The 15,242-nt window shown below is 42.4% G+C and overlaps 1 protein-coding gene across 1 annotated transcript in view; it reads right to left on the bottom strand.

The window, feature by feature from the left end:
- Positions 1-15,242, bottom strand: part of LOC126176772 (troponin C, isoallergen Bla g 6.0101) — a 64,605-nt gene that overhangs the window by 4,785 nt on the left and 44,578 nt on the right. The window contains exons 4-5 of the mRNA XM_049923941.1: positions 14,927-15,046; positions 7,778-7,909 (exon numbers count right to left, since the gene is read on the bottom strand). Coding sequence (XP_049779898.1) covers positions 7,778-7,909; positions 14,927-15,046 — 252 coding nt within the window. The remainder of the gene's footprint in view (positions 1-7,777; positions 7,910-14,926; positions 15,047-15,242) is intronic.

Genomic DNA, 15,242 nt, shown 5'->3' with positions numbered 1-15,242 from the left:
ACTCGATGTTAACAAATTCCTCTTCTTCAGAAACGCTTTCCTTGCCATTGCCAGTCTACATTTTATATGCTCTCTACTTCTATCATCATCAGTTATTTTGCTCCCCAAATAGCAAAACTCCTTTACTACTTTAAGTGTCTCATTTCCTAATCTAATTCCCTCAGCATCACCCGACTTAATTCGACTACATTCCATTATCCTCGTTTTGCTTTTGTTGATGTTCATCTTATATCCTCCCTTCAAGACACCATCCATTCCGTTCAACTGCTCTTCCAAGTCCTTTGCTGTCTCTGACAGAATTACAATGTCATCGGCGAACCTCAAAGTTTTTATTTCTTCTCCATGGATTTTAATACCTACTCCAAATTTTTCTTTTGTTTCCTTTACTGCTTGCTCAATATACAGATTGAATAACATTGGGGAGAGGCTACAACCCTGTCTCACTCCCTTCCCAACCGCTGCTTCCCTCTCATGCCCCTCGACTCTTATAACTGCCATCTGGCTTCTGTACAAATTGTAAATAGCCTTTCGCTCCCTGTATTTTACCCCTACCACCTTTAGAATTTGAAAGAGAGTATTCCAGTCAACATTGTCAAAAGCTTTCTCTAAGTCTACAAAAGCTAGAAACGTAGTTTTGCCTTTCCTTAATCTTTCTTCTAAGATAAGTCGTAAGGTCAGTATTGCCTCACGTGTTCCAGTATTTCTACGGAATCCAAACTGATCTTCCCCGAGATCGGCTTCTACTAGTTTTTCCATTCGTCTGTAAAGAATTCGTGTTAGTATTTTGCAGCTGTGGCATATTAAACTGATTGTTCGGTAATTTTCACATCTGTCAACACCTGCTTTCTTTGGGATTGGAATGATTATATTCTTCTTGAAGTCTGAGGGTATTTCGCCTGTTTCATACATCTTGCTCACCAGATGGTAGAGTTTCGTCACGACTGGCTCTCCCAAGGCCGTCAGTAGTTCTACTGGAATGTTGTTTACTCCGGGGGCCTTGTTTCGACTCAGGTCTTTCAGTGCTCTGTCAAACTCTTCACGCAGTATCGTATCTCCCATTTCATCTTCATCTACATCCTCTTCCATTTCCATAATATTGTCCTCAAGTACATCGCCCTTGTATAGACCTTCCACATACTCCTTCCACCTTTCTGCTTGCCCTTCTTTGCTTAGAACTGGGTTTCCATCTGAGCTCTTGATGTTCATACAAGTGGTTCTCTTATCTCCAAAGGTCTCTTTAATTTTCCTGTAGGCAGTATCTATCTTACCCATAGTGAGATAAGCCTCTACATCCTTACATTTGTCCTCTAACCATCCCTGCTTAGCCATTCTGCACTTCCTGTCCAGCTCATTTTTGAGACGTTTGTATTCCTTTTTGCCTGCTTCATTTACTGCATTTTTATATTTTCTCCTTTCATCAATTAAATTCAATATTTCTTCTGTTACCCAAGGAGGAGGTATTGAATAGAATTGGGGAGAAGAGGAGTTTGTGGCACAACTTGACTAGAAGAAGGGAGCGGTTGGTAGGACATGTTGTGACGCATCAAGGGATCACCGATTTGGTACTGGAGGGCAGCGTGGAGGGTAAAAATCGTAGAGGGAGACCAAGAGATAAATACACTAAGCAAATTCAGAAGGATGTAGGCTGCAGTAGGTACTGGGAGACGAAGAAGCTTGCACAGGATAGAGTAGCATGGAGAGCTGCATCAAACCAGTCTCAGGACTGAAGATCACAACAACAACAACAACAGCAATGCAAGACCGCACTAAGCACATCGCACCACAAAATCCTAGAGTATATGGACTCTTGACTGGCCTACCAGGTGTACTGATTTATCAACCGTGAAGCATGTGTGGGATGTGATGGGAAGAGGTAGATTTTTAACTGCAACAGGAACCTACATGAACTGATACTGCATGTGTTTCAGGAGTAAGAAGAAATTCCTCAAAATGAAATCCAGAGGCTGTTACTTGTCATGTCACAATGAATGCAAGAATGTATACCATTTCTGCTTAGTGGATCCTTTTGAAAACCATTAAAATAACTGCCGGCCGCTTTGGCCGTGCGGTCTGGGCGCTTCAGTCTGGAACCGCGTGGCCGCTCCGGTCGCAGGTTCGAATCCTGCCTCGGGCATGGATGTGTGTTATGTCCTTAGGTTAGTTAGGTTTAAGTAGTTCTACGTTCTAGGGGACTGATGACCATAGATGTTAAGTCCCATAGTGCTCAGAGCCATTTGAGCCATTAAAATAACTGAATAAAAATTCTCGACAAAATATCAACAGTAAGGCACTCTCGAAAGAGCAGGCTGGAAGTACATGTACGACATACCATACTGCATGAAGGCGAATTTTTAAGGAGTTTTAATTGCAGTATTCACTAAATTCAGTCCATATCTGCATAGTGTGCAAAAAAGAATATGGTGTGCATCTAGGCCAACACGCGTTATTGAACCAGTCATTTACCAGCAAATCATTATTTCTGTCAGAGAGTGGTAATATACTGCAACATTTTTTCAGAAAACTAATAAGTAACAAAAAATACTAGATATTCTGTGCAGGGCATTGCAAGAACTCACACCATCGATGTCCCTGTGAAGGCATTGCAAAGTGTTGTTGATGACTGGATTGTTCCCTTGACTGTAACAACTCCCAATACCGCCATAGACATATTAGTCGACACAATATGATTGCAACTGAGATTAAGGACCCTTCGGTCTGCTTACCGTGAGTTTTTATCGTGATATTTCACGTGAAACGCTGAAACACTTGGTAGCATCTGCACAACTGTCGTGAAATCTCTCACAGTGCGATGCTTTATCCTCAGACACAGGTCTGCTTGTTTACTGTAACGCCACTGCTTGTTTCCGCCTGCGACCATGCGGCGCTGAGTGCCATACTATCGTGGGCGCGTAATATAATTAGCTCAATATGGACAAAAGGATCAGACCACTGATGACGCAAGAAAAAAATCAGACTCGTCCTCATTATGCACCCATAACTGCAAAGCATAGCGTGTCTCCTTGTGTTTCATTCATAACTATTGTGAATCGATGCTTATACACTAACGTGGTGAAAAGTACACTACTGCCCATTAAAATTGCTACACCACGAAGATGAAGTGCTACAGACGCGAAATTTAACTGACAGGAAGAAGATTCTGCGATATGCAAATGATTAGCTTTTCAGAACATTCACACAAGGTTGGCGCCGGTGGCGACACCTATAACGTGCTGACATGAGGAATATGGAATCGGTGGGTTCAGGAGGGTAATACGGAACGCCGTGCTGGATCCCAACGGCCTCGTATCACTAGCAGTCGAGATGACAGGCATCTTATCCGCATGGCTGTAACGGATCGTGCAGCCACGTCTCGATCCCTGAGTCAACAGATGGGGACGTTTGCAAGACAACAACCATCTGCACGAACAGTTCGACGACGTTTGCAGCAGCATGGGCTATCGGCTCGGAGACCATGGCTGCGGTTACCCTTGACGCTGCATCACAGACAGGAGCGCCTGCGATGGTGTACTCAACGACGAACCTGGGTGCACGAATGGCAGAACGTCATTTTTTTCGGATGAATCCAGGATCCGTTTACAGCATCATGATGGTAGCACCCGTGTTTGGCGACATCGCGGTGAACGCACATTGGAAGCGTGTATTCGTCATCGCCATACTGGCGTATCACCCGGCGTGAAGGTATGGGGTGCCATTGGTTACACGTCTCGGTCACCTCTTGTTCGCATTGAACAATGGACGTTACATTTCAGATGTGTTACGACCCGTGCCTCTACTCTTCATTAGATCCCTGCGAAACTCTACATTTCAGCAGGATAATGCACGACCGCATGTTGCAGGTCCTGTACGGGCCTTTCTGGATACAGAAAATGTTCTACTGCTGCTCTGGCCAGCACATTCTCCAGACCTCACACCAACTGAAAACATCTGGTCAATGGTGGCCGAGCAACTGGCTCGTCACAATACGCCAGTCACCACTCTTGATGAACTGTGGTATCGTGTTGAAGCTGCATGGGCAGCTGTACTGGTACACGCCATCCAAGCTCTGTTTGACTCAATGCCCAGGCGTATCAAGGCCGTTATTACGGCCAGAGGTGGTTGTTCTGGGTACTGATTTCTCAGGATCTATGCACCCAAATTGCGTGAAAATGTGATCACACCTCAGTTCTAGTATAATATATTTGTCCAATGAATACCCGTTTATCATCTGCATTTCTTTTTGGTGAAGCAATTTTAACGGCCAGTAGTGTATCTGGACGTCTCCACGTAATGCGGAATTGACCACCATATGTCACGAGAAGAGGACCCGTTAGTATCAAAGAAGGCAGAGAGTATTGTGTTGTCAGTAGAGAAGAAATAACATAGGAGAGGGTCAATCAGCAGAGCTCAGCGACTTAGAACCTGGACTAGTCATTGGATGTAAGCTGGGTAAGAAATTCATCACGGACATTTCAACCCTTCGAAAGCGGCCCATGTCGCCTGTGACTGTGAAGTGGAAACTCAAGACAGCAACCACAGGTATACCAAGACCAGGGGGACATCCAGTGCTGGGGGACAGAGACCGTCGGCGATTGTGGATGGTGGTAGGAAAAAAATCGCATGAATCAGCAAAAGAAATTACTCATGAGTTCCAAAGTGCTACCAGTAAAGCAGCTAGCACAGTGGCAGTATGTAGGGAGTTAAAACGAATTTTGTACAACGCTTCTCACGAGCCACATACTTCCGCAGAGAATGGAAAACGGCGCTTGAGGTGGAGTAAAGAGAGAGTCCACTGGAGGGTGGATGACACACAACGAGCGATTTGGAGTGGTGGATCACGCTGTACCTTCTGTCAGTCCTACGGAAGAGTACGAATTTGACGAGTGGCTGGAGAACGTCACCTGCCATCATGTGTGGTGCCAACAGCGAACTATAGAGGAGGTGGTGTTACGGAGTGCGGACGGTTTTCGTGGTTAGGGTGAGGTCCGCTTATTCCGCTTAATGAAAAGCTAAATGCGGCAGGATGTGAAAACATTTTACAGCATTGTGCACCGGGTACAGTTGAGGAACAGTTCAGAGACGATGGCCAGCTAGACAATACATTCTTTGGTAAAGCAGCATCTGTGAAGCAGGGTTTTCATTGCAATAAAATTCCTGAATTGGACTGCTCTGTCCAGAGTCCCTACTTGAGTCCAGTGGAACACCTTTGGGATCAGAAAGTTGACTTCGATACAGACACCAGCATCCAATATCACTGTCATCTCTGGTTTCGCCTCTTGCGGAAGAATGGGCTGGAATTCCTCCACAGATATTCACACACCTCGCTGAAGGTATCCCAAAAGAGTTGAAGCCGACATGAAGGCAAAGCCTGGATGCAGCTCATATTAATGTTCACTAACAGGTGTCCTGATACTTTTGGTAAGAATGTGTAGAACTTTATACAACATGAAGTAATGTTATTGGGATTAGTTGAAATTCGTAACATAAGACTACGGAAGCATGTGCTGTACTCATCCAACAATCCCACCTCTATTACAGTCACTTGTATTCTCATGATTTTACGTGCCAGCTGGTGCAATGAGGTGTTAATATTTCTTCGAAAGGATGCCAGTAACTGTTGTGAGACGTCACAGGTGATTTCAGACAATTCGGCTTATACTGAAGAAAGAGAAGATGTCAGGTCACATGGTTCTTGAGCACAATTTATCCAACTAGCAAATTTATCAGTTGATATTGTTAAACAATACGTTAGGCAATAATGAGGGAGAAACGGCACGCACCTGCACGGTGATCGATGTTTCTACAGCTAAGTACTTGTCCCACACCTGCACTTAGCTCTGGACGTCTTGCATTGTATGCAAATGTAACACAACGACGCACACATCACATTTCAGTACCTGTGGCAGCGATCAGTTTGTTTAAACGTACGGTCTTAAAAGATTCCTAAGGTCACAGTTACACTGTTTTTAAAATTGGAGGCACTTCATAGTAATTTCCACCATGGATTTGTCCCTGGACACGTCAAAAACGTTTAGAGTCGGGATTGCTTCACCTCCTGGCAGCTTTTGCCTCTACTTTCCAAGTCATTCCCTATACTTTGTTGTTTCATCGAACTGCAAAATTCTGAGAGCCTTGCGACACAGAATAACTTCAGTCAGAATTGCAAGAAGAAAAATTCAGTCACGCGCGATTCTGCCAGGCGAGCAGTGGCACTGATAAATCTGGTCCCAACATATCACAAGTATTGTCGCTAGTTGTATTTGTGTATGGTATAAAAGGAGCTGAACAGATCCCAGGCGAAGATTGCGAAAAATCTGGGGTCAGCAGAAGCACTCCAGCAGACTAGCGGAAGACTGGATACATAGGAGAAAAAAATGGCTCTGAGCATTATTGGACTTAACTTCTGAGGTCATCAGTCCTCTAGAACTTAGGACTACGTAAACCTAACTAACCTAAGGACATCACACACATCCATGCCCAAGGCGGGATTCGATACTGCGATCGTAGCGGTCGCGCGGTTCCAGACTGAAGCGCCTAGAACCGCTCGGTAACAGGGGCCGGCGATAGGTAGGAGAGCTAGAACATAACGTGCACCTAGTGACGGAGACATCGATGTGTCGTCTGTTCAGTAAATCGGGTGTAAGATTTCCATGATGATGCTATATAGCATATAAACTATCGATACTTTCGATGTATTGGCTTACTGCTGTATCAAAATGACTGAATCCTACTTTTAAAAAAAAAAGTAGTTAAGTTCGAAACAGGAAATAGTTATTATCTAAATTTGGTCTATGACAGGTGCGCCAAGAAATTTGTTTAAAGGTCATAAGGAAACCGTATTTAATCACATTAACCTAATAATCTGCAGAACACTCAGAACAAAAGTGAGAAAGGAAACTCTACTCAGGTTCTACAAAACGATGTCAGTATCAACCGAGACATATGGTAGTGAGTCATGGAGCGTAACAAAAAGAAATGAACAAAGAATACAAGCACTGGAGATGCGATTCCTAAGAAGAGTAGCTCATTGCACAGTAGTGGGTAGGAAAAGAAAAACAGACATCAAGTCTGCACTGTGAGCGAAAAGCTTAGACGAGCAGAGTAAGGAGTACAGGAATAACTGGAAGAACCGTCTCACAAGAATCGAAGAAGACAGAATATCAAAGTCAATGATGAATTATTACCCACTGGATAGAAGGCTATTACGAAAATCGAGGAAAAGATAGAAACATCAATAATTTAAGTCAAGAGGGCGTAACAGGCAAATGCCTAGTGCGTGCAGGGAGAAGGGAAGGAAGAAGTAATTACAATACGATTAACCTGTATCAACAGATATCAGAGAGACGACAATTCGCAGAACTTGTCTAAAAGAACGGATAGGTTGGCAACTAAAACCTGTTGCTTTGGTAATGGAGGGTTGTGAGGAAAGGGAGGGGGGCGGTAAGGATTGTAAACTACAGTAAATAGATTGAAATGGATTAGCTATGCTAAGATATGTAGACTTGAATAGGCAAGACTAACGTGAAGAATTACATCGGACCAGTCGTCGAACTGAAGAGTACGACAACGACGTTTGACAGAATGTGTGAGAACAATGATTACTCATTTCCAACACCTAGTGTAACTATACAGAAAACAGAGTTATGAAAACCAAATATCTTGGGAAAATGCATAGATATTGTCTATATAACGACAATATATTATCTGTTTTTGATATCTACAATATTTCAACATAACATCGATACTTTCTACGGGTCGATATACGGTGCATCTCGCCTACCATCAAAGTCGACGGTCCCGGAGCCGTCTGAGTCGATTTCCTCGATCATCATGTCTAGCTCTTCCTCCGTGATCTTGTCGTCCAGCTCTCGCAGGATCTCCCTCAGGACGCCAGTCGTGATGTACCCGTTACCTGGAACAAAATATTTTCCGCATGTTCACATTCGTAGAAGTCTAGTACATTTTCTGAGAACAGCTACTTATATCTCGACGTATTTGTCACACTACTTTATGCCCCTCAGAGAATATTATCAAGGGGAATCCCGATGGTCCGGTAGCCTTCCTAGTTAGAATTAGGGCAGGAGATAGATAAGACCTAACGAAGAGAGACGAATTAAGTTTATTTATTTAATCGTATGGCTAGGGCCCCCCCGTCGCGCAGACCGTTCGCCGGATGCCAGTCTTTCAATTTGACGCCACTTCGGCGACCCGCAGTCGATGAGGATGAGATGATGATGATGAGGACAGCACGACACCCGGTCCCTGGGCGGAGAAAATTCCCCGACCCAGCCGGGAATCGAACCCGGGCCGAGAGGATTGGCAATCCGTCACGCTGACCATTCGGCTACCGGGGGCGGACGACGAGTTAAGTGAAAGGTTCGTTTAGTAACGACGAAAGCGTCAAACGCCAGTGTTAAGTTTGCAAGAAAGACGTTGTGCACTGCGAGAGATTTTTCTGTTACAATAGTCCCTAGAAGTATCAAAAGTTACACTGTTCCCTGACACAGATACCTCTCGAAATGACCATTATGGTGGAACGAGAGGATTCCGTGTTCACACGGGAGCTTACTTCCAGGTATACTTAACTCGCAAAAGTCATCGATGGAACTTGGAAGGGGTAAGTGATACTGCAATCGGAAGTACTCTTCGCTACACACAATCATCTCGAGATAACATAGAGCGAAGTAAAAGTGGCACATCTAACAAGTTACAGGTAACGTTTTGATTATCATTACATTTGAGATAAATGTCAGCGTGTTTCATACCCTTATTAGTATAATGAATATTACAGGAGTCAGCGGAATAAGTGACGAGAATAGAAAGGATATAAAAGACAGATGGGTATTAGCAACAAAAAATTTCTGGGAAAAATAAATTTGTTACTATCGAACATAAATGTAGGTGTTAGTAAGTCTGTTCTTAAAGGTGCCAGCAACCCCCAACCACAGCTGGGTAACGTTATTCAAAAAGTGATCTTCGTTAATCAGTAGTCCGTCACTAAAAAAGTTAACTTTGGTAAACGTTAAAGCGTTGCTTTAGAAGAAAAAAACTTTGGAAATTTGTGGTAAGGTCTTATCGATCCCTAAGCTTAAACACTACTTAATAGAACTTAAACTAACGTACGCTAAGGACAACACACAAACCCAAGCCCGAGGGAGGACTCGAACCTCCGACGATGGGAGCCGACTTTACAAGAGATTTATCAGAAGTTAACGTCAGTCGTTAACTTGTAATAGTAAACTTTATGTTGTGAATGTAGTGAGATGAGCAAGTGAACCAAATGCAATACTGTTACTTAAATAAAAATATCTTGGTAGTGGAAGTTTAGGTAGAATATCGACATAACTAAAAAAGAACAGTTGAACGATTTAATCATTTAGTTTTATAATTATTTAGTTGCCAATGTCAAATCATGGGAGACACAAATTACTGTACAGGAGCATCAGATAATATCTGACATAAGGTGCATATTTCCATTCATGAATATCAACATGTTAAACTTTGCATCCGAGAGCGAGGCTCGTTTAGGAGACAAGAATGTCTTTGCCCACGAAAAAACAGTCGTTCCACTGCAACATCCGATGGTGTTGTGCTATTATATTTAATAAACAAATTTGCTGAAACCTGTTCCACAAGAAATACCGCAGGTAGCTTAATTTGAATTTCAGTGAAAAGGTGTCTACTTAATAAGATGTTGCTCTTATCAAATTTGCCCATCAACAGTGTGTCCTCCCAAAGTTCTCCTCGACCTTGAACTTTCACTGAGGTTTTAAGTTTTTGTCAGATTCTCAGACGACTTTGATTTGATGACTTGTTCGCAACAAAAAGTTTACTTTGCATTGGTCGATACTGTCTTGAGACACAGCAGTGCCAATTTCTGCAATGCCAAAAGATTCTGCAGACTGTCTTATTTTTGTAACTGCTTCTACTGGATCTGCAGTCGATATCTGAATCCCCAAGATTGATTTTCTGTTTTGGCTTTCCTCGGCTGGAGCCTACCCTCACTGTTTCTTCAAACTGGACATACCGCTGTTCATCTGCTTTTTGTATGTATTGTTTCAAATTGTTGAAGCTCGAAATGTGAGCTCTGACTGCTGATTTTTTAGGCAAGCACAAGTTTATAATCGAAAAGTACTTGTTCTCCCAACTTGTAAACAAAATTGCAAAAGAATTCTGAAAAAGAGATTTATTTTAAGTTTGTTAAGTGAGGAACTGAGGAAAAATAAAGTCAATAGCTTATAAAAAAGCACATTCTCGGTACAAAATAAACGTGTTATGTCTTCTCTTATGTTATTCCAAAACCTATAGCATTTCTTATTTCACCATCTATCGCTGACCCTAAAAAAATTGCATTCTTTAATCGAAAAAGTCTGTAGTTAGTGGAATAACACGGTAGATAATGAAGTTTTGCGTGATAACGAAATGGCGAAGTACTCTTCTTTTTGCGTGCTATCATTTACCAAAATCTCATTTCGATATCTCAAACCGTGTATGAAATGTAAGGAATGTTGTGGATAATTCACTCTGGCTTTATCACTGGCGCGGCGCGATCCCAAATGAATGTGCTATGTCAGATCAGTTTTCTCGAGATTGGTGACGGATAGAGACCTCAACCCAAGTCTAAAGAAAAATTCAATATGTTAGCTGAATTTCATACGCTGCAACATATTATGTAAATGCACCAAAGGAAAAATCTTAGCGACCTATATTTTTTGCTAACTTGTTCGAATTTCGCACACTCTATTACTTTTACATAAATATCACAATAACAATGACCATTAACAAAATGATGGACACATGATCATGAACCAGACGTGTAAAGCTATAAGTAAAGCAAAAGTTAATTTTTTTATCGAATAGTTTCTGCAAAATCGTTTGAGAAAGACAGCAGGGTAAACACTTCGATTCTTTCATCGCTGACTGGCCGAAAGGTTTCAGACAAGAAAAGGTTTCCGAAGAAACGAATGATCTTGTCTAGCGTTTTGGACGAAAATTGGTCACTGCACATTGACTAGCGTACCCTGCGCGGACCATACTTAAGGCGAACTCGGAAAAGAAACAACAACAAACAGCCTTTACCTAGTCATTCTCGCTTGCACTCGATTGCTTACATCTGTCTCGCGCAACCTGGCTAGCCACACACCTACATGAACCGCACTTGTCAGAGCATGGTTTCCACGGGCGGTGCGGCGTCATGCCATAAATAGCAGGTACCTAATTGTCGAATAACGGTCTCAAAGAAACTTAAAAGAAGTTACACGGTCCGTTAACGTTTTTAAAAGTTAATTTAAAGTTAATCCGTTACTCGAAAAGTTTACTTCGTTAATTCACTATTAACAGATCAACGGTATTGTACCCAGATATATGCAGCCAACCCTCGATTCTTTAAAGAATCAAATTCTTTAAAGAATCTTTAAAGTATGAAGAATAAAGAGAATCGATTATTTAAAGAATCGAAAGAATCTAACACCCATGTACAAAACAATTTCTAGCGCCTGATTGCTTTACAAATGACGTAATGTGTTAAGTATTTGAGGTTAGGTATGTAAAGCCCTTACGTTTAAAGACACAGAACCGTAATTATGTTGGCTTTAATTAGCTTCGGGTTATCCGCCCATAAATTAACAGGAAAGTTTAGAAAAGGTTTCAGTTACGTTTGAAGTTTGTTCATTGTCACACACTGGACGAGTAACGTCCGAGCGATTTGCGTTCCATTTTAACAAAAGCTAGTTTTCCACCCATATCAACGTATATGACGTCCTACCCCCTGAAGTATGTGTCGCACAATGATATAACAGTGCAGGAAAATTCAGTGGTATATGTAGATACTGTCTACAAAACTATTATGAACTGAAATAGTAATGAAGAATTAACAGATTAAGATGTCACGCTTGGTACTGAAGTTCTAGTACATGAAAAGCGAAAGTCCAGTAATTGATAAATTTCTTTTCTTTTCCATTATTTTGTATGTATGTGTACGTGTGGGGGGTGGGGGACGGGGGAGTGCCAGCAAAATAAAAATTTCGGAAATGTTACAGATTATGTGTAAAAGTATTTTTCAAGCCGCTATATGCTCTCGTTCTAAAATACTGGATGAATATAGCCTCAAGACATATGTACACAATTCCTAATTTGAATACTTTTCTTATTGTGTAACACATACCCACCGATTTGTCATTCAGTATCAGAGTACCTACTTTTAAAGGCAAAGGTGGCCCTGCTGTATGAACCAACTACCGTCCATTTCTGCTCCTCTCCCACACTATTATGATATTTGAACATATCCTTGTCAACAGACTGCGAAATATGGACCAGTTCTCAATAAATCAATGTGGGTTTGAGCAGGGATGTAGCACGATACAAGTAATTTTTGTCAGCTGATGGAGAAATTTCTTGAGAAAAGGAGGTCACTACAGTTTGCCTTTCTTGACCTTGGGAAGGCATTCGATCGCCTATCACTTCAGATGATATGGTATGCTTTTCGCGATCATTAAGTTCCTGAAACTTACATACACTGGCTTAAATTGCTATTCAAATTCACTAACAGAGCTGACTGACAGCTGCCCTGTTACTATTAGCGATCATCACGGCTCAACTATGTCTCCACCGCTCATGTTACCGCAGTGGATATCTTAACGAGCAGCCTACAGAAGTATGTATCGTGACAATGCTATACGCTGAAGGTATGATGCTTGAGGCGAATACCTGGAAGGATCTTCAAACTCAAGTCGAAAGATGCATCGATTTGACATCCGTTTAAATTCTCCTCGAATTACGCAAATTAATGGCAATTCTCTCACCAAGGTGAATACATTCCAGTACCGACGATCTCGATCACTGAGTAACGACTATGTGAGTGCGGAATCACAGCTAATAGAATGCGATTCAGAGACTTACTGATGTTCTTTGTGATAATAAGATCCCAGTAGGCCTAAAACCAAAGATAAGAAAATGAAAGAATGTTGAGAGCAGTTGCATTATATGGTATCAAATGTTGGCCCGCCCCTGGGAGTCCTGAGACTCACTCTGTGTTATGAAAATGCTGATACTGAGAAACAAATGGTTCAAATGGCGCTGACCACTATGGGACTTCACTTCTGAGGTCATCAGTCCCCTAGAACTTAGAACTACTTAAACCTAACCAACCTAAGGACATCACACCCATCCATGCTCGAGGCAGGATTCGAACCCGCCGTAGCGGTTGCGTGGTTCAGACTGTAGAGCCTAGAACCGCTCGGCCACTCTGGCCGGCTGATACTGAGAAGATCTTAGACATTTCTCTGGTCGACCATATCAACAACACAACGATTCGACAACTAGTTTGAGTGTCTCGAATCAATGGGAAGATGCAAGAATGGATACTTCGTTAGTATGGACACATCGTACGGGTCGTGTTCAGTTCAGTCATCAGCTCAACCTGTCATACAACAGTAAGAGACATGAATTTAGGTGGCTAGACACTATAAACTCAGCTCTACGATCAAGAACCCTAAATCCACGGGAAAATTTAGATCGTAAGAAATGGCATGATGTGATCCAAAAAACCGACCCCGTTTCAACTGGAAGGCGCTAGGAAGAAGAAGAAGACCGTTTATATACAGGTACCATCCTTCTTTGCGGGATGTACTCTTGACCAAATGAAGTGTCCCTACCAAGAGGACAGAACCTAAGTGTGGACACTGTACGGAAGTTATTTAACAATATTAATTCATTTTAGTTTATTAATGAAATGAAATGATCGTATGGCATTTTTGGCCGGGATGCCCCAGGCGGGGAAGTGCGGCCGCTGTATTGCAACTTGTTTTTAGTTGACGCCACTTCGGCGACTTGCGAGTCAGTGATGATGAAATAATGATGGAGAACACGCAACACCCAGTCATCACGTGGCAGAAAAAATCCCTGACCCCGCCGGGAATCGACCCCCGACCCCGTGCGCCGAAAGCGAGAACGCTACCGCAGGACCAGAATTGCATTGTTGACGACAGTATCAGTGATTCAGCATGTTTCTTAATTTCTTTTCTCTGACACCAGAGTAAGAACGATAGCATTGAGGGTCAAACAGATAATTTTATGATACACGATGCACGTCGGCTGGTCTAAGTGGCAGTAAATAAAGGTTTATTTCATGAGTAGCTCTTGTTATTTCTTAAAAAAGAACTTTCCTCAAATACATACGAGCTGTGGGGCACCAGGTATCACCTGTGCAAAATATATTAAGTTTAGAAAGTATCATCGAAGTGAAAGTGATTCTACTATCTAATGTTCGCTGCGTGAATGTTGCAGCTCCTTTAGAGGAGTCCTTTTGGAGAGAACGGGAAGATTGGGGGGGGGGGGGAGGGGAGAGAGAAGGGGGAGGGGAGAGAGAATTTGGAGGGGAGTGGGATTGCTGTGCCAACCTCCTCTCATTTCAGAGTAGCACTTACATCGAATGTTCTCAATTATTTCGTGGTACAATTCCAGGAGTATGAAAGTTATTCTCTTATGTATTAGCACATGTTCTGTCATTATGTCCCTCCGTAGAGTCAGTGTTTTCCACAAGTCCTTTCCTTGTGTATTTTACGGAAAACATCTTCATTTCTTATCTCACCAGTGCCTTTAATTTTCAGTACCCTTCTGTTTCACTACACTTCAAAAGCTTCGATTGTCTTCTTTTTCGGTTTCAAATTCATATTATTAACGACAAATCCCAAGAATGAGTCTGTGTTATTTATGACAAACACCCAAAAACGGACGTCAGCAGAGTTGGCACAATGAAATATTTGAACAGCAAGCTGCACATAGTTTGCTAAGTGGCGTTGCAGATCCCGTAATAAGAGTGTTCCTTGTGAATGTATAAAAAGTAAGTGTGTGTGTGTCGACAACGGAGGTGAAGAAGTTGGTTTTCGGATGCTGTATTCGCAGTGGGTAACCAGAGGTTGCGTCGCCTCACCCTCCTTGTCGTAGAGCCTGAACGCCTCCCGGAGCTCCTGCTGCATCGCCTCGGCGTCCTCCTCCACCAGGAATCTGGCCGCCAGCTGCACGAACTCGTCGAACTCCAGCTGCCCAGAGCCTGCAAGTCGAATAAGTGTAAGTGTTCAGGTAACGGAGAAGGAAAAGCGCAAATTATGAATCTTCAAAACCGAATTACCGTCCAACGTATTAAGATTTCAGCAAACTTGAACCTAATGGCTAGATCTACTATACAGGGTGTTACAAAAAGGTACGGAAAAACTTTCAGGAAACATTCCTCACACACAAATAAAGAA

The sequence above is a fragment of the Schistocerca cancellata genome, chromosome 3, assembly GCF_023864275.1.
Source record: "Schistocerca cancellata isolate TAMUIC-IGC-003103 chromosome 3, iqSchCanc2.1, whole genome shotgun sequence".
NCBI lineage: Eukaryota > Metazoa > Arthropoda > Insecta > Orthoptera > Acrididae > Schistocerca > Schistocerca cancellata.
Note: the sequence above shows the minus strand (reverse complement) of the source record. Positions and strands in the feature narration are given on the sequence as shown.